Raw genomic sequence first — 15,191 nt, 5'->3', positions numbered from 1 at the left:
ACTCCTGTCCACTTAGAAAGCTTGTTTGTTTTTCTAAGAAAAGAGAAAATAATTTCCAGAATATTACTGGACCATGTTTATGGGCCAGTGAGGAGGGAGACGGAGCAAGAAGAATGACCTTTATTGAGGTGTAGTGAGGTAAAATAGCTTGTCCAGGATACCCAGAGTTGTAAATACCAAAGTGCTGGCTTTAATATGTCTGTTCAACACCAAAGCCCCTTTCCTTTTCACTCCACCACACTGTCTTCAAAATGAGGAGCAAAGGTGGTTATATTAAGTCGGGTAGCATACTGGGTTCATAATTGGGTAGCTTCCTGCTGTTGGAGGGCTTAGCTGCAGTTTCCTAAAGTTTACAGAATATATATGTCTGAAGGTATTCATCGAAGGTCATAACCATGGATGTCAGAGTTTAATCTCTTCCATTTACAAATGATGGGATTTCCAAATGGCCTATTATCTCGTTTCTGGGGGAGCCAACATGAGAACTCAAATCTTCCAATTCTAGATCATGTTGCTTCCAAGAAAGAGGCTTCCACTCATGGAGCAGCACTTCACAGTATAAAAGACACGAGTTCGTCCGTGATGTCATTAGACTGTGAAGCTCTGTATGGGAATGGAATGATGAGTCCCCTTCCCCAGGGAGGAAGCTGAAGAGAAACCAGGTACACATGCCTCGCAAATGTCAGGAGAGCCTCAGTAACAGAGCCTTCAGCAGGTAGCCTTCTGTGAAAAGGAGGCAAAAATAATAGATTTTTTCCCCTGCCACCAGTGAGTTTACTATCTAGTGGACATGACAAGACACAGTCACTGGGAGAAAGATAATTAACAATTCAAAGCATTATTCTCTAGAAGCGAAGGGCATGATTTATAAAGTCCTAGATTCAAGTTCATGCTCCAGTACATCTAAGCTTGGTGATATTGGAAAAGTCCTTAGGTTCTATGAATCTTAGCTTACTTATCTTTTAAACTGGATTATTAACAGTACCTAAGTTTTAGCTTGTCTTTAAGAATTCCATGAAATTATAGATGTTAAGATATATAACCTAGTGCCTTGCATACTGTAAGCAGTACAACGAATAATAGTTGCTTTTCTTTTTTTTTTTAAGTTTCTTTGAGAGAGAGAGAGGAACTAGTGAGGGAGGGGCAGAGAGAGAAGGAGAGAGAGAGTCCCAAGTGGGCTCTGTGCTGTCAGCGCAGAGCCCAATGAGGGGATCAAACTCACAAACTGCGAGATCGTGACCTGAGCTCAAACCAAGTTGGAAGTTTAACCGACTGAGCTACCCAGGTGCCCCGGCTCTTCTTTTGTTGTTGCTGTCACACACTGTGGACAGATCATGGAAGTTCTTCAATGTCAGTCTACAGAATATGACCTTTATCCTATAGCCAGTGGAGAATCATAGAGGGCTTTTGATCAGAGGAACAATACATGGAATCAGGCTGTCAGGGTGATTAATAAGGTAGGGTGGGCAAGATGGTCTGAGCAAGAGAGAATGGAGGAAGTGCAGAGAGACTTAGCATCTGAATGAGGTGTTGGGGACACAGGCACCGGTACAGGAGTGAGAGGGAACACAAGATTGTGTGATGAAGATAGCACCATTAGGACTCAGCTGATACTTGGAAGGCTGGGAGAGTCCCAGAGAGTTTCTAGCTTGAATGTCATGTCGGAGAGAGGGAGACATTGAGAAACACAAAAAGTCACCTTAGCAGAAAGGAGAGAGATTAGAATTCCACCAGAGATATGCTGCCATGTTAGGAGAGTAACAAGTCAGCTCTCCCTCAAGTTTCACAGAATCAAGGCGGTGTCAGACTTTAAGTATGTCACAATAAGTATGAGCTCAAAAATAAGTTTAAATAAATGAGCGAGCCAGGGAAGGAAAAGGCAAGTGTGTGAAAAGTCACAGCAGAGAGCAGAATAGGTGCAGAGCAGAATCAGGGAGAAAGATCAGCCCTAAGGTAGAGAATCTGGAGCCTTAACTCAATTCAGCCATGCCTGGGTAGGAATGCTCTTGATGAGAGGACAGAGAGAGAAAGATCCAGGTCAAAAGCATGCATCTCAGGGAGCTCCCACTACCTGGACAGGGATCAAACATCAGTGAAGACCCCAGGGTGGTGCTGTCGGAGGCAGGAACAGACTACTGCCAAGGAAGGTGAGAAGAGAGACTGTCTCAAAAAGGCAGCAGTGAAGAAAAGTTGTCTAATGCTACAGAGTCTGCAAAGCCAGATCTGCAAAATTTCCATGCAGCTAAGAGTCTGTTGGACACTATAGTGTCCTACCCACAAGTCCAAGGACACAAGTTCCCATACAGGTGAAGATAAACAATCAGGAAAATAGTGTGCACAGTGCATAAAAAGCTTTGAATGTTCTATAAATTGTTTGAGGAGCAGGGACTGAGCGGGTAAGGTGGGGGGTTGGTTCAAGGGCCGTACTGAGCATCTTTGGATAATTATAGACACGGAAATTGCCTACTTGCACAGAACAGCCACCATTGAAAACATGACCCAAATAACCAATCGCAGATGTGGATCCTGGAGACATGAGGCACAGAGGAAATGAGCAATTGTTCCAAGCGTTTTTACGTCATCACTCTTCCAAAACGTTGCTAATGCGCCTAGCCAAGCCTAACTCATTTAAAACCCACACCGCAAACATTTTTGAGTAGTTTCAAAGTGTTGTTACACTGACCCTCAATCATGACATAATGGATCTTTCTGCATAGAGAAAAGACCGCACTCAAACCTTCCTGGGAAATCTTCCCATTGGTGGCTGTTTGGCTAGAGTAAGAAGCTCAAAATGAACCGAAGGCAGATCTGAACTAAAATCCAGCCTCCAGTACCCACTGGCTATGGGACCGAAGAACTCACATCATCCCTTTGAGCCTCAGTACTTCCATCTGTTGCATCCTAAAGTAGTCAGGGCTTCAAAGGATGTCTGAGGATTAGTTTAAATAACTTAGTGCAACACATTGTCTGGGGCTGAGAAGATGTTCATTAAAGGATAATTCTCTGCCTTTCTCCTAAAAGGGATATTCAAGGATTTAAAGGCAACTAACATTTTCATTTGGGATTTCCTCCTGCCCTTTCAGCATTTTCTTTGGTGTCAATAGAAAAACTCCATTGTCCGTGGTAATTGTTTTCATGTTCATATTTGTTTCCTATTTTCCCTCTACTGAGATTTGATTGACAAATAATATGTAATGTAGGCAATGTGGCATTTTGATATAGGTGTACCTTGTGTAATGATTACCATCGTCAAGGTAATTAACATATTCATCACCTCTCATGGTTACCATTTTGTGTCGTGTGTGATGAGAACACTTAAATTGGACTCTTAGAAAACTTCAAGTATACGTTATTAACTATAATCACCAGGCTGTACGTTAGATGTCTGGAGCTTATTTATTTTATAACTGTGAGTTGTACCGTATGACCAATATTTCCCCATTTTCCCATCCCCAGTCTTTAGAAACCACCATTCTACACTCTGTTTTTCAAAGTCTGACTTTTTTAGATTCCACTTACAAGTAATATCATGCGATGTTTGACTTTCTATGTCTGACTTATGTCTTTTAGCATAATGTCCTCCAAAGTCCTCCTAATTATCACAAATGATGGGATTTCCTTTTCTTTTTAAGTCTAATTTTCTTTATTCATTCATGCATTGACAAATACTGTGGTTGTTTCCATGTCTGGGTTATTGTGAATAATGCAGCAGTGAACATGGGAGTGAAAATATCTCTTCAAGACAGAGCCATTATGGAAAACAGTATAGAGGCTCTGCAAAATGCAGATGGCAGCTGGATCTTTTCTAAGGGCTACAGTTTACTAACCCCAGAACCAGGCAGACAGTCCCCCTTTGAGTGTGCCAAAGACAGCACACAGCATAAGGTGTCGCTGTGATTTTGCACAGTGAGCACTGTGAGGTGGAAACTGCATCTGATCCATGAGTCGGATGTCCCAGAAGAATTTCTAGAACAGGTGACACTGAAGTGGAAGTGGGAAAAATGAGTACCGTGTAGTAAGTTTGAAAGAAGGAGGGGCAGAGCTCCCACCTGGAGGGAGAACATGTAAAGGTGGGAAGCAGGAACATGTAAAGAGCAAGTTCTGCCTCAGGAATGGGAAGTGGCCCAGTCCAGCTGCAATGGAGAGTCTTATGCCAAGAGGGAATAGATGGAAAATGAAAGAGATGAATAGGACACGGCAGCCACCGGGGTGGAGGGGTGCAAAGAAGAGCCTGCCACTAAATAAGAGAGTTGGGATTATTCTCATGGGAGCAGCAAGGGGGAAACAATTTGATCACTGATAACTCAAGTGTGGAGTATGATGTGATATTTAGATGTGCTGTTACAAATGCTCAATCTGCGGGCGCCTGGTGGCTCACTCGGGTAAGCATCTGACTTTGGCTGAGGCCAAGATCTCGCAGTTCATGAGTTCAAGTCCCACAATGGGCTCGCTGCTGACCACAGGGAGCCCACTTCGGATCCTCTGTCCCCTTCTCTGTGCCCTTCCCTCACTCATGCGCATGCCCTCTCTTTCTCTCAAAACTGAAAATAAAATATTTTTTTAAAATGCTCAATCTGGCTAGAGAACAAAAGAAGGGTGGGTGAGAAACTGGAGGCAGGGAGACCAGGCTGAAGCAGGGAAAAAGTCCAGGTAATACAGGAAGTAGCAGAGGGGCCATGGATGAATAAACACCTGCTAGGATCCGACACCTAGGCAGGTTTCAGGCAGCTGTGCCCTTTGCCCTGTACATAGCCTGGATCTGTGACAAGCCATCTTCTCTGACAATTTTCCTCACCTCCTCATGTCCTTCATCATCTTCATCAGCCTCACTGGTCACTAACACAGGTTGAGGAAAGGGGAAGGCAGGCAGGCTTCTGAATCATTTTTCTAGCTAGTTTTTCTAAGTCACAAAGAGATCATAATAAGAAAAGCACCCCAAATTTGTGTGGCCCTCTGTTATCTCTTCCAAGTGCCCTGTAGCCATTAGATACAGCTTGCTCTCCTGGACTCCTGTTCACTGGCTGTGTCGCTCTGGGCAAGTCACTTTGCCTTGACCATGTCCCCTCAATTTAAGTGAAAATTCCTATAGAATAAAATTGAAAGGATACGTTAGAGTATCTGCCTAACATACCTAATGGAGTAACTGGAGCATGGAAAGGTGTTCCATAAATTGTAATGACTATAATTAGTTAACAGTCCTTATCCATACTTCGCTACGGTTCCCCGAGAAAAGCCTTGCTACGCATTGCATCACCATGTACACTGGGAAGTCTGCTGCAGACAGAAATTATGTAGTTTGAACAAACTCATCCAAAAAGTAGCAGAGGGGAAGTAGAATTCACATCTTCCAAATCATAGTCTTGTTTACACTGCATTGAACCTGATCATCTTGGATCCTTTTTGAAACTGAAGGATGTGCTTCCCTCAGGACTTTCCTGAAACATCTTTCCTCTAAAATTCCTCATCCCGGGCTCTTAAATAAATGTCTGTACCTTATCGGGCTGTTGGCAGCATCAGGGTCTTTGGCGTGCACTCTCCCAACCACAGTGCCAGCCGCTGCATTTTCTTGGACTTCGTGGATATAACTTGGGGCCAAGAACATGGGGGGCTCATCAGCATCTTCCACCGCAATCTTGACCGTCACTGTGTCCTTGAAAGGCCCGTTGCTGATGAACTTTGGGTCGATGTGCACATTGGCTGCCTCTACCTTCAAGCTGTATGCTCTTTTGGTTTCAAAATCTACAGGCTGGCAAGAAAGAAGACATGATTGGCAACCGGTTCCTTGAAAGAATCATGGAGGAAAAAGACCGGATTGTTTTACAGGGCAGAGTGAATAGTTCCTCAAAGGGAGAAAAATCAGTGTCTATTCAATATCCAATTACCTGAGCCATTTGGTCAGAAAATCAGACAAATCAACTGCTGAATCTGGAATGTGCTTAATGGGTAATTCCAGGAGCACAATAGACACAGAAGGACCACATCATCGAAAATGAACTTCATTCTACATGACAACAATAAGGCTGTCCAAATCATTCACCAAAATTATCTAAGGAAAGAAATTAAAACACTACAAAAGCAAATATTGTAGCCCATTCTGTAAAGTTCTAAGAATCTTCATAATAAAAATACCCACTGAATTTCAGCAAAAGTATGTCTTGTTAGATGGCTGTTGTCCTCTAAACGCACACACACACACACACACACACACACACACACACACACAGAGCTGGGTTAATCATATTGATAGCTTAATTTTTAATTTTCTCACCCTTTCCCAAAGTCTGTGATCCTTACCAACACTGGCCCTTAAAATGACTTCAAGTGGTTTATGGGTAATTTTGGTGGATGGATTTGTTGAATGACATTAACTTACTTATTAAGTTACTTATTGATACTATTATTCCTTTTCTAATTCTTCCATTACTAAAAACATCAGGGATACATCAGTATACCTCAGTATATGCTACTTTTTAGCATATATGATATGCTTCCTAATCTCCTTTTGAGAGGCACTGATTCACCTGTTGAGCTAGAATGCAACAGCATCATTTTGTTTTGCTTGTGTTCATTTCTAGGTTATCTTCCATTTGTGGCAAGTCATATAGGCCAATGAGAATAACACTTCCTTGTTAAAAAAATGCATATATGTTTAAAAGGAGCCCCCTCAAGGGCAAAAATTATCAACAGTATAGATTTTACACAGATTCAAAAAAAAAATTAAGAAGTAGTATTCGAATGACTGCAGTTCTGGAGAAATTGACGGTAAACACTCCCAGGGTCTGAATGAGATGAGACACAGTGAATCAGTCAGCAAAAGGTGAAAAGTAAAATAGTGGTCCAGCAACAAGTTCTGATGCCTCAGAAATAGAACTTTCTAATTAGCACTCCAGATGATGCTGAACGACCAAATGTTTGGGAAAGGTTGGGTCTTTTAAGGTTAGCATCTGCCTGCCATGCTGTTGTCAACTGCCTGGCAAACACTTATTGTGAATGGGCACATAGTCACAGGGTTTAGTCCTGACCTAATTCTACAAAGTTCAAAACTAAGGATGATTTCACTTTCGGGAAGGAGAAACACATTCAAAGTTTTCCCATCATCTGCCCACCCGGCTCAGGGAACACTCTTTTTCCTGAAGTAGAATCACATACAGCTGATGCACCATTCTGGGACTCAGCAGCTCCCCTGTAACCCTTCTTTGGGTTACTGAGCAGCAGAAAGGGATGTTCTTTATGGGCTCCAGATATGAGATTGCTGCAATTTCTCAAACATCTCTGCAATTTTTAACAAAACAACAACAACAACAAACTAGAATATGATAGTTCTGAGGCCAGGTAAGGAGAAATTTTCTAATGTCGGGTAGCCTCTTGATGCTCTTAGAGCAGACCTTTTTTGAACTTGATTTAGGCATATGGGTAGGGACCCAGAGCCCTGAGCCATGTTCCCAGTGGAAAGCATTGATGACGCTGAGGCTAATAGAGTCACACTGCAGTCTGACCAATCTTTTCAGATTCCAAGCAAAACTCCCCCAAATCCTTGCCAACATTTGTCTGGAATGCCCTTTCCTAGTTGGGTGAGATTTGACCGAGTCTTCTGGCAATCCTCATTGCCTTGGGAAATCCTCAACTTTTCTCAGCTGCCTTTCTGAAGTCCCTCATCTCTCGCCCCTGCTAAGTGGGGAGCACTCCAAAGGACTCTGCTGAGTCTTGTTGACTTTTGATTCCCCACTCCCAGGGACAAGTGATCATCTACACCAGTTGTTTTGTCAGAATGGGGAGCAGGTCCGATGGATGAATAACCTTTAAGCATTTACCTACAATTTATACCTTGACTCCTTCCAAAAAAGATTTAAGGTAGTTTCCCCTGTGAACATTTATACCCATGCGATGAGTAGTTGAAATAAAGCTAAATGAGGCAACACACCACATAAACCATAAAAATCTTAATACCCCTCAGTTTACTAATCCGACCTCTGAGAATTCTCCCTGAGGGATTAATTCAACAGAAAACCCAAACAAACAACATTCAAAAATGCCTGGTGTTTGTCAGAAATAATAAAGGGTTATATCTAATCAGGGAAACATACACACAAAACACCAAATCCAACTGTGAGATTTTATTAAGGAAATAATGGTCCATCAATAGGATGAGATGTTATGTAGTCATTAAAAACGATTATGTATATTATATAACAGCATGTAAAATGTTTATGATGTGACATTAAATTAGCAAATCAGATCACTCTATGATTGCAACCGTGTCAAATGTTATATATCCATATGTATATACATGTGGACAAAAAATATAAAAAATAATCAGACATAAAAATAGTTTTATTAAAATATTTAAAATGCCTTCTAATGCTGCTCTCACACTGCTTTATGAGGAGTTTATTTGGTTAAGAGGGAATAGCTCAGAAACCGTGCCAGGTTCTGCAATAAATGGGTGCCCACTTGATCAATGGCATTGCGATGAACAGATTGGATTTTCCTCCCAGTCCACCAAGCCACTGACATGTTTCATTTTTATTTTGCACTGGTTCTTCCGTTAGCCACACAGAGACTGTCTGAATATCCTGAGGGCAGATTCTCTCTTATGCACCATTACACCTCTGCCGCTTACTGTGTCTGACACAGTCAATACTCAAGAAGTATTTATTGCTTCCCAAGCTATCCAATACGTGAAGGAGTCTACCTCCTAAATATCTCTTGAAACCTTCACCTTCACCTCTTCTGCCTTCTTCAGTTCTTTGTAACTTCTCCCTCGGATTCTAACAACACTGTTGCAACTGGTCCCACAGCATCCATCTCAAAACTCTCAAGACTGACTTATCCAAGTTTCTTAAATGTGCCCTGTTCCCATAATCGAAGCCCTCAGCCCTTCCTCTCCTTATCTATCAGGTAAATTCCTACTTCTCTAGAAGTAAACTTTTACTCCTGTAAGAAGTCATTCATGACCCATATTCATAGATTTTATCACACTTTATTACAGTTCGTTCTCAACTGGGGAGTGATTTTGCTCGACCTCATCCTGGGGATATGAGGCAATGTCTAGAGCTATTTTTAAATCATCACAACAGGTGGGGTAGGGTAGTGCGTGTGCTTACATCTAGCAAGGAGAGGCCAGGGGTGCTACTCGACACCCTACAGTGCACAGAACAGCCCCAGACAACAAAGAAGCATCTGTCCTGAAATGTTGATAGTGCCCAGGCTGAGAAAACAAAACCCGCTCTATTTTCATTGTCTTTTCAGTTAAATGTCCTGTTAAACGGTGACCTCCTTATAGCCAAGACTCTGTCTCTTCAACTTTAGATGCCCAGCCTCTCACAAGGGGCCTGCTGGCAAATGGTAAGAACGCAGTAACTCTTGGCAGAAAAATGGGTGAATGAATTAAGAAATGCATGAAAATGCTACATTTAAGAATATTTTAAGAGACAAATATGCCCATGATCTCTCCATACTCTCTTATATTATTAAAACATATACAATGACTTCCATAGGATCCATCATTTATTCTATTAAATTCACCACCTCCCAGATTCTCTTCTTTCCTGGTGGACATTTAGAACTCTGAACTATGAGTTCAAGCAAACATTCTTTTACAAATGAAATAACATCTTACCGTGTTCTAAGCCTAAATTTCAGGGATTTGTAGAAGATTGTTTCTTTGCCTGGAATAAACACATTGAATTGGGGGGAAATGTGCAAATTAATCATATGCAGAGAGCTCATTTGCGATGTGTGAGTTCCATGGGGTGATTTAAATGTTTCAGGATCTTACAGACACAGTATGTGTTTATACCCTGAATACATTGAAAACAGGTGACAACCTTAGCATAACCAACTACCCAATTACTTGAACAGCAGAGGGTGGGAGGCAGGGATTGCTGATGCCAAAGCTCATATGTCCGTGTCAAGCAGAAAAGATAGTAATATTAATTAACAAGGTAAGTTGACAGCTCTATGCTAACACACAAGTCACTCAGCTATTTCTTTAAATTTTTTAATGTTTATTTTTGAGAGAGAGAGAGAGAGAGAGAGAGAGACAGTGTGAGTGGGGAGGGGCAGAGAGAAAGGGAAGCACAGAATCCGAAGCAGGCTCCAGGCTCTGTGCTGTCAGCACAGAGCCCAATGTGGGGCTCAAAGTCGCAAACCACAAGATCATGACCTGAGCTGAAGTTGGACACTTAACCAACTGAGCCACCCAGGCATCCCACTCAGCTATTTTTCTAGAGGAAAACCAGAGGGAGTGCTTACCCCAGCCCTTCATGGCTAATGATTAGGCTGCGATGGCCACTAATTCATTGTACTAATGTTGGCTTTTCCTACTATCCAAAGTTCATCCCAACTTCCGTACTCTCTTGTGAAAGAGTCAGCCCCTACCCTCTCTTTGTTTTGTGTCCCCTAATATATCTCCCAAATCCAACAGTGTTTCCAAGTATTATGAAAAGTCTGCTTCCTACAGCACATATCTCCCTGCTTCCCTAACTAAAAGATTCCTCCCAGGAATTTCCCCCACCCCACCCCTGCCTGCTCTCCAGCTACTGGCCTCTTTATTGATTCTTCAAATTAATTTTTTATCAGTGTTACAGTCCAATCTTTTCCATCACACCAAGGAGCTTAATATTCATGCTACAAAACGAAGTTGAAAATGAATGCTTGATTAAAACCAAGGTAATCCCATCATCCAATTCAGATTTAATGCTCCATACACTTTGATGATGGAGAGGTGTTGATTTCTCAAGTGGTGAATCGGGGGGGGGGGGCGTTTCAGAAAATACTGTAACTGTTTCTTTACTTGAAAGTGAATCCTTTCTGGATACCTTCAGAATATCTTTCTGGCCCAACTGTCCCCAAAACATCTTGAACAGGAAGCTGTTCCAGAATACCCAGGTTTGAATTTCACGTCTGTGAATTGCTACCTGTGTGATTATGACGGGGTCAAATTATTTAATCTGTCTGAGTCCCAACCTCTTCATAATTAAATTGAGGTACTATTGCCTATTGGGATAATACTATCTACTTTGTATGATTTTTCTGAAAAATAAATGTTTGTAAGAGGCTCAGGCTTCATCTAGCCTATATTTAGTATTGAGTACATTTTAGATTTTCAGAACAAAACAAGGACAAACAATAAACTCTTTGCTATGAGTTAATTCTGGGACACATTTTTAGAGACAGTTCACCTGACTATGGGGGGAAGGTCCATTGTGGTTGTTTCTTAGGCTCAATTTTGAGAGAAAATCAAGGAGAGGATTGGCTCAAGTTTCCCAGAAGGCCCAGCAATGTGGTGGCCCTTGGGTACTTTCACATAGGAAATGTTCTGAACAGCCTGTATTAACAGTTAGCTTGAAAGAGCCAAAGGAGGAACCCCTTCCATGCTCAGGGCTGTTTCTCTAAAACCTAGATTTATCCAGCTATCTACCTTCCATGTGGAAAATGTGCCAAATCACACTAAAACTAACAGGCAGTCGGCCAACATCCCCCCCCAGCCCCTTTGCTAGCTCTCTCTGCAGTAACTGAAAGGGATACAGTTCTGTTACCTCCCCAGAGCTGGGAGCTCAACTGCAAAGTCAGATCAGCCCCCCTTGCCCATATTCTCCTTTCCTAACCTTCTGCTCTCCATCCCCTGCAGTGTTGCCGTGGCAGAGCTGGCCACACCACTAACACCCCTGATTCCTCACCCGAACTCACCTTTTTCAGTTTGACCACACCCTCCTGTGTCTCATAGTCCGTGGTGATTTCAAACAATTCCATACCGTCTCCATCAACAATATTGTAGGTGACTAAACCATTTTCTCCAATGTCTGGGTCTTTTGCCTTTACTCTTCCTACTTCCTCCCCGGGGACAGCTGCTTCTGACACAGACATCTGGTATACGCCTAGAAGAAGAAGACATCTATTTTTATTTTCCCTTTTATTTGGCAGCTGTAAGACTTTAGATTTCATTGAATCCCAATAAATTTCTCAAAGGGTTTGAAATTGAACTTTCTATTGATTGAAAACATGAAAGAAGTGAATGGCTGAGAAAGAAGATCCCACATGGCCTGCTTGTCAAAGAAATGTGTTCTACAAAGGATGATAAAACAGTATCGGGGTCCAGGGTCATGCGGTGGGGTCACCTGCCACAAGTAAGAAAGGAAAACAATGCTCAGTTACATTGCCCATCAGGAAGTGATGGAGGACCATGTATATATCTTTATACATTCGAAGAGCAAAGTCTTCTTTTCGTGTCTTCAGGATGGTCCACGAATTAATTCCAAGGCACTGCCAGGTACCCAGAAAAACCTCCTTCTCTGTTTGAGAACCTCCCACGGCTCCATATTTTTTTTAAAAAATCAAATGCAAATTTAATCCTTATCAAGGTCATGAGCCTACTAACTCTATATGTGACTCTCCTCTTACTTTGCCTCCTTCACCATTTGATCAAGCACTACCTTATCTGGAAAGGTTTCTCACAGTATGGTCTGTCCATATATATTTATTTTATATGTACTTGGAACCTAATATATGCCAGGTGCTGCTCTAGGCCCTGGAGACTCAGTAGTAAATGGGCTCGTCAAGTTTCTTCCCTTAATGAGGCACACTGAAGAGGAACAAGAAAGCAAATGACATACTCTGATGTCACTGCTAGAAAGAAGGAAAATAAAGTAGGATAAGTGGTAGAGGGTAATGAGACAGGGAGTATGTGTGACTGTGTGTATGAGTGTGTGATGGAGTGTGAAGGGGATCACACCATCACTCATGTGTGAATGTGTGTCTGGGAGTGGGTATGTGGTTGTGTGGTACACATATGCATGGATGAGTGAGAGTGTCTATATGAATATGTCGTGTGTGTGTGTGTGTGAATGTATACACTTGTGTTACATGTGCTGTGTGAGAACAAGAAAGAGGGAGAACTGATAATGATTTGGAATTGGTTGGTCAGAGAAGACATCCCTCAGAAGAAGGCATCAGAAGGGACTGAACAATCAATCACATGAATCTCTGGGGATAAAAATTACAGACAAAGCAAAGACGAAATGGCAAAAACCCTGGAGTAGGTACATGTTGAAGACATACAGAAGCCAGAAGACAAGTGTGGCTGGAGCCTTCTGGAAGAGGTGAGAGTACATAGGTAGGTTGGGGCCCATCTATGTAAAAAGGCCATTGTGGAATGGTTCTATTTGAACTTGAAGGAAGCCACTGGAAGCTTTTCAGTAGGGAAGCCAGATTTGAAATGATCTTATCTGAATTTCCACATTTTAAAAATATTCTACGGGAAACAATATGGAGAAACAAGGGCTGGGAACTTTGTCTCTTCCACTTCAAAGCTGAGTGGTTTGGGGCAAGTTACTTAAACTCTTGTAAGTTTTAGCTTCCCCTTTCTATGGATTCCATCAGTTCCAGTATGCTGTCTATGTTTATCTGTATTATGTGGCTTTGAATGTTTTCAGGTTGGACCCATATTCAATTGTATCACACCAGAACCTGCACAGTCAAGGACAACTGGGTGGTGTAGTCTCCGTAGATAAGCTCTGTAAATAATTACCAATTTACAGGCAGGCTTAGGGAAACCTGCTCTGAGTTGGTTTTCTCCAAATCTCATTGGAGTTCATGGCAGTGAAACTAGCATCTGCAGTATAGCAATATAACTTTACTATATGACTGCATGTGAGCAAAGGCATTAATGGATGCATGCTAATAATCCTGTTCGGCCTTTTCCTTCTAGCATACCGAACAATTCTGCAGTGTGGATAATGGAGCATGTAGTTTCTTAAAATGCTATATGAGCCTTAAGCTTATTAGAGATGCTGAACTTTGTGCCTGATCAGGCAAAGCAGTCTTTCTTCACCTCTTTTGGGACTCCATGAGAACTGGTTACTGACTTGTAATCCTATCTCAGTGTGTTCCTTGCGTAGATTGCTGTCTTTGGATTCCTCTGAATGACTGGTGTGCCTTCCTGGGGCCATGTTTGTGTGCCTTCCTTGTTCCCTCATTTGCAAAAATTGCCATCCCTCTGACAATAAACTCCCAGGTTCCACCAGCTACTCTCCTAATCTAGTGAAGATGACATTTTCGTGGTGAGACATCCCCCCACACACCCATGGATTAGTGGCACCAGCATCTTTATGATCACACATACCTTTGTCTATATCTATGTATCTATATAAACAGATGTGTGTTCAAGCTCTGGCTTTGCTACATTATTTTTTATTTATTTATTTATTTATTTTTTAAATTTTAATTCCAGTATAGTTAACATACAGTGTTAGTTTCACATGTACAATATAGTGATTCAACAATTCCATATATCACCCAGTGCTCATCACAAGTGCACTCCTTAATCTCCATCACCTTAATCTCCATCTCCCATCTACCCCCCCACCCCGCCCGATAACCATCAGTTTGTTCTCTATAGTTAAGAGTCTGTTTCTTGGTTTGTCTGTCTCTCTCTTTTTTCCCCTTTGTCTTTCTCTGACTGACTTATCTGAACTCCAATATGCTATATTGCGTAGCATTATACTCTCTAGATCCATCCATGTCATTGCAAATGGCAAGGTTTCATTCTTTTTTTAAAAAATGTTTAATGTTTATTTATTTTTTGAGAGAGAGAGACAGAACACGAGCAGGGTAGAGGCAAAGAGAGAGGAAGTCACAGAATCCGAAGCAGGCTCCAGGCTCTGAGCTGGCAGCACAGAGCCTGATATGGGGCCACGAGATCATGACCTGAGCTGACATCGAAGGCTTAACTGACTGAGCCACCCAGGTGTGCCCCTTTTTCATTCTTTTTTTATGGCTGAATAACATTGCCTTGTATGTATATATATATATATATATATATATATATATATATATATATATACCACATTTCCTTTATCCATTCATCAATCCATGGACACTTGGGCTGCTTCCATAATTTGGCTCTTATAAATAATACTGCTATAAACATAGGGGTGTGTTTATCCCTTTGAATTAGTGTTTTGTATTTTGGGGGTAACTACCCAGGAGTGTGATTACTGGATTGTAGGATAGTTCTATTTTTAACTTTTTGAGGAACCTCCATACTCTTTTCCAGTTAACTTCACCAGTTTGCATTCCTATCAAAACAGTGCATGAGGGTTCCTTTTCCTCCACATCCTCACCAACACTTTTTCTTTCTTGTATTTTTTACTTTTCCTATTATGGCCAGTATCAAGTGATAACTCATTATA

The 15,191-nt window shown here is 41.7% G+C and overlaps 1 protein-coding gene across 3 annotated transcripts in view; it reads right to left on the bottom strand.

Moving 5' to 3' along the window:
* CDH11 (cadherin 11) overlaps positions 1-15,191 on the bottom strand; it is a 152,079-nt gene that overhangs the window by 20,901 nt on the left and 115,987 nt on the right. For all 3 annotated transcript variants that reach the window (XM_047835821.1, XM_047835819.1, XM_047835822.1), the window contains 2 exons: positions 11,692-11,879; positions 5,493-5,746 (listed from right to left, as the gene is read on the bottom strand). In XM_047835821.1, the coding sequence (XP_047691777.1) occupies positions 5,493-5,746; positions 11,692-11,879 (442 nt within the window). The remainder of the gene's footprint in view (positions 1-5,492; positions 5,747-11,691; positions 11,880-15,191) is intronic.

This window comes from Prionailurus viverrinus, chromosome E2 (assembly GCF_022837055.1).
Source record: "Prionailurus viverrinus isolate Anna chromosome E2, UM_Priviv_1.0, whole genome shotgun sequence".
Classification (NCBI taxonomy): Eukaryota; Metazoa; Chordata; class Mammalia; order Carnivora; family Felidae; genus Prionailurus; species Prionailurus viverrinus.
This window is presented reverse-complemented; position numbering and strand designations above follow the sequence as displayed.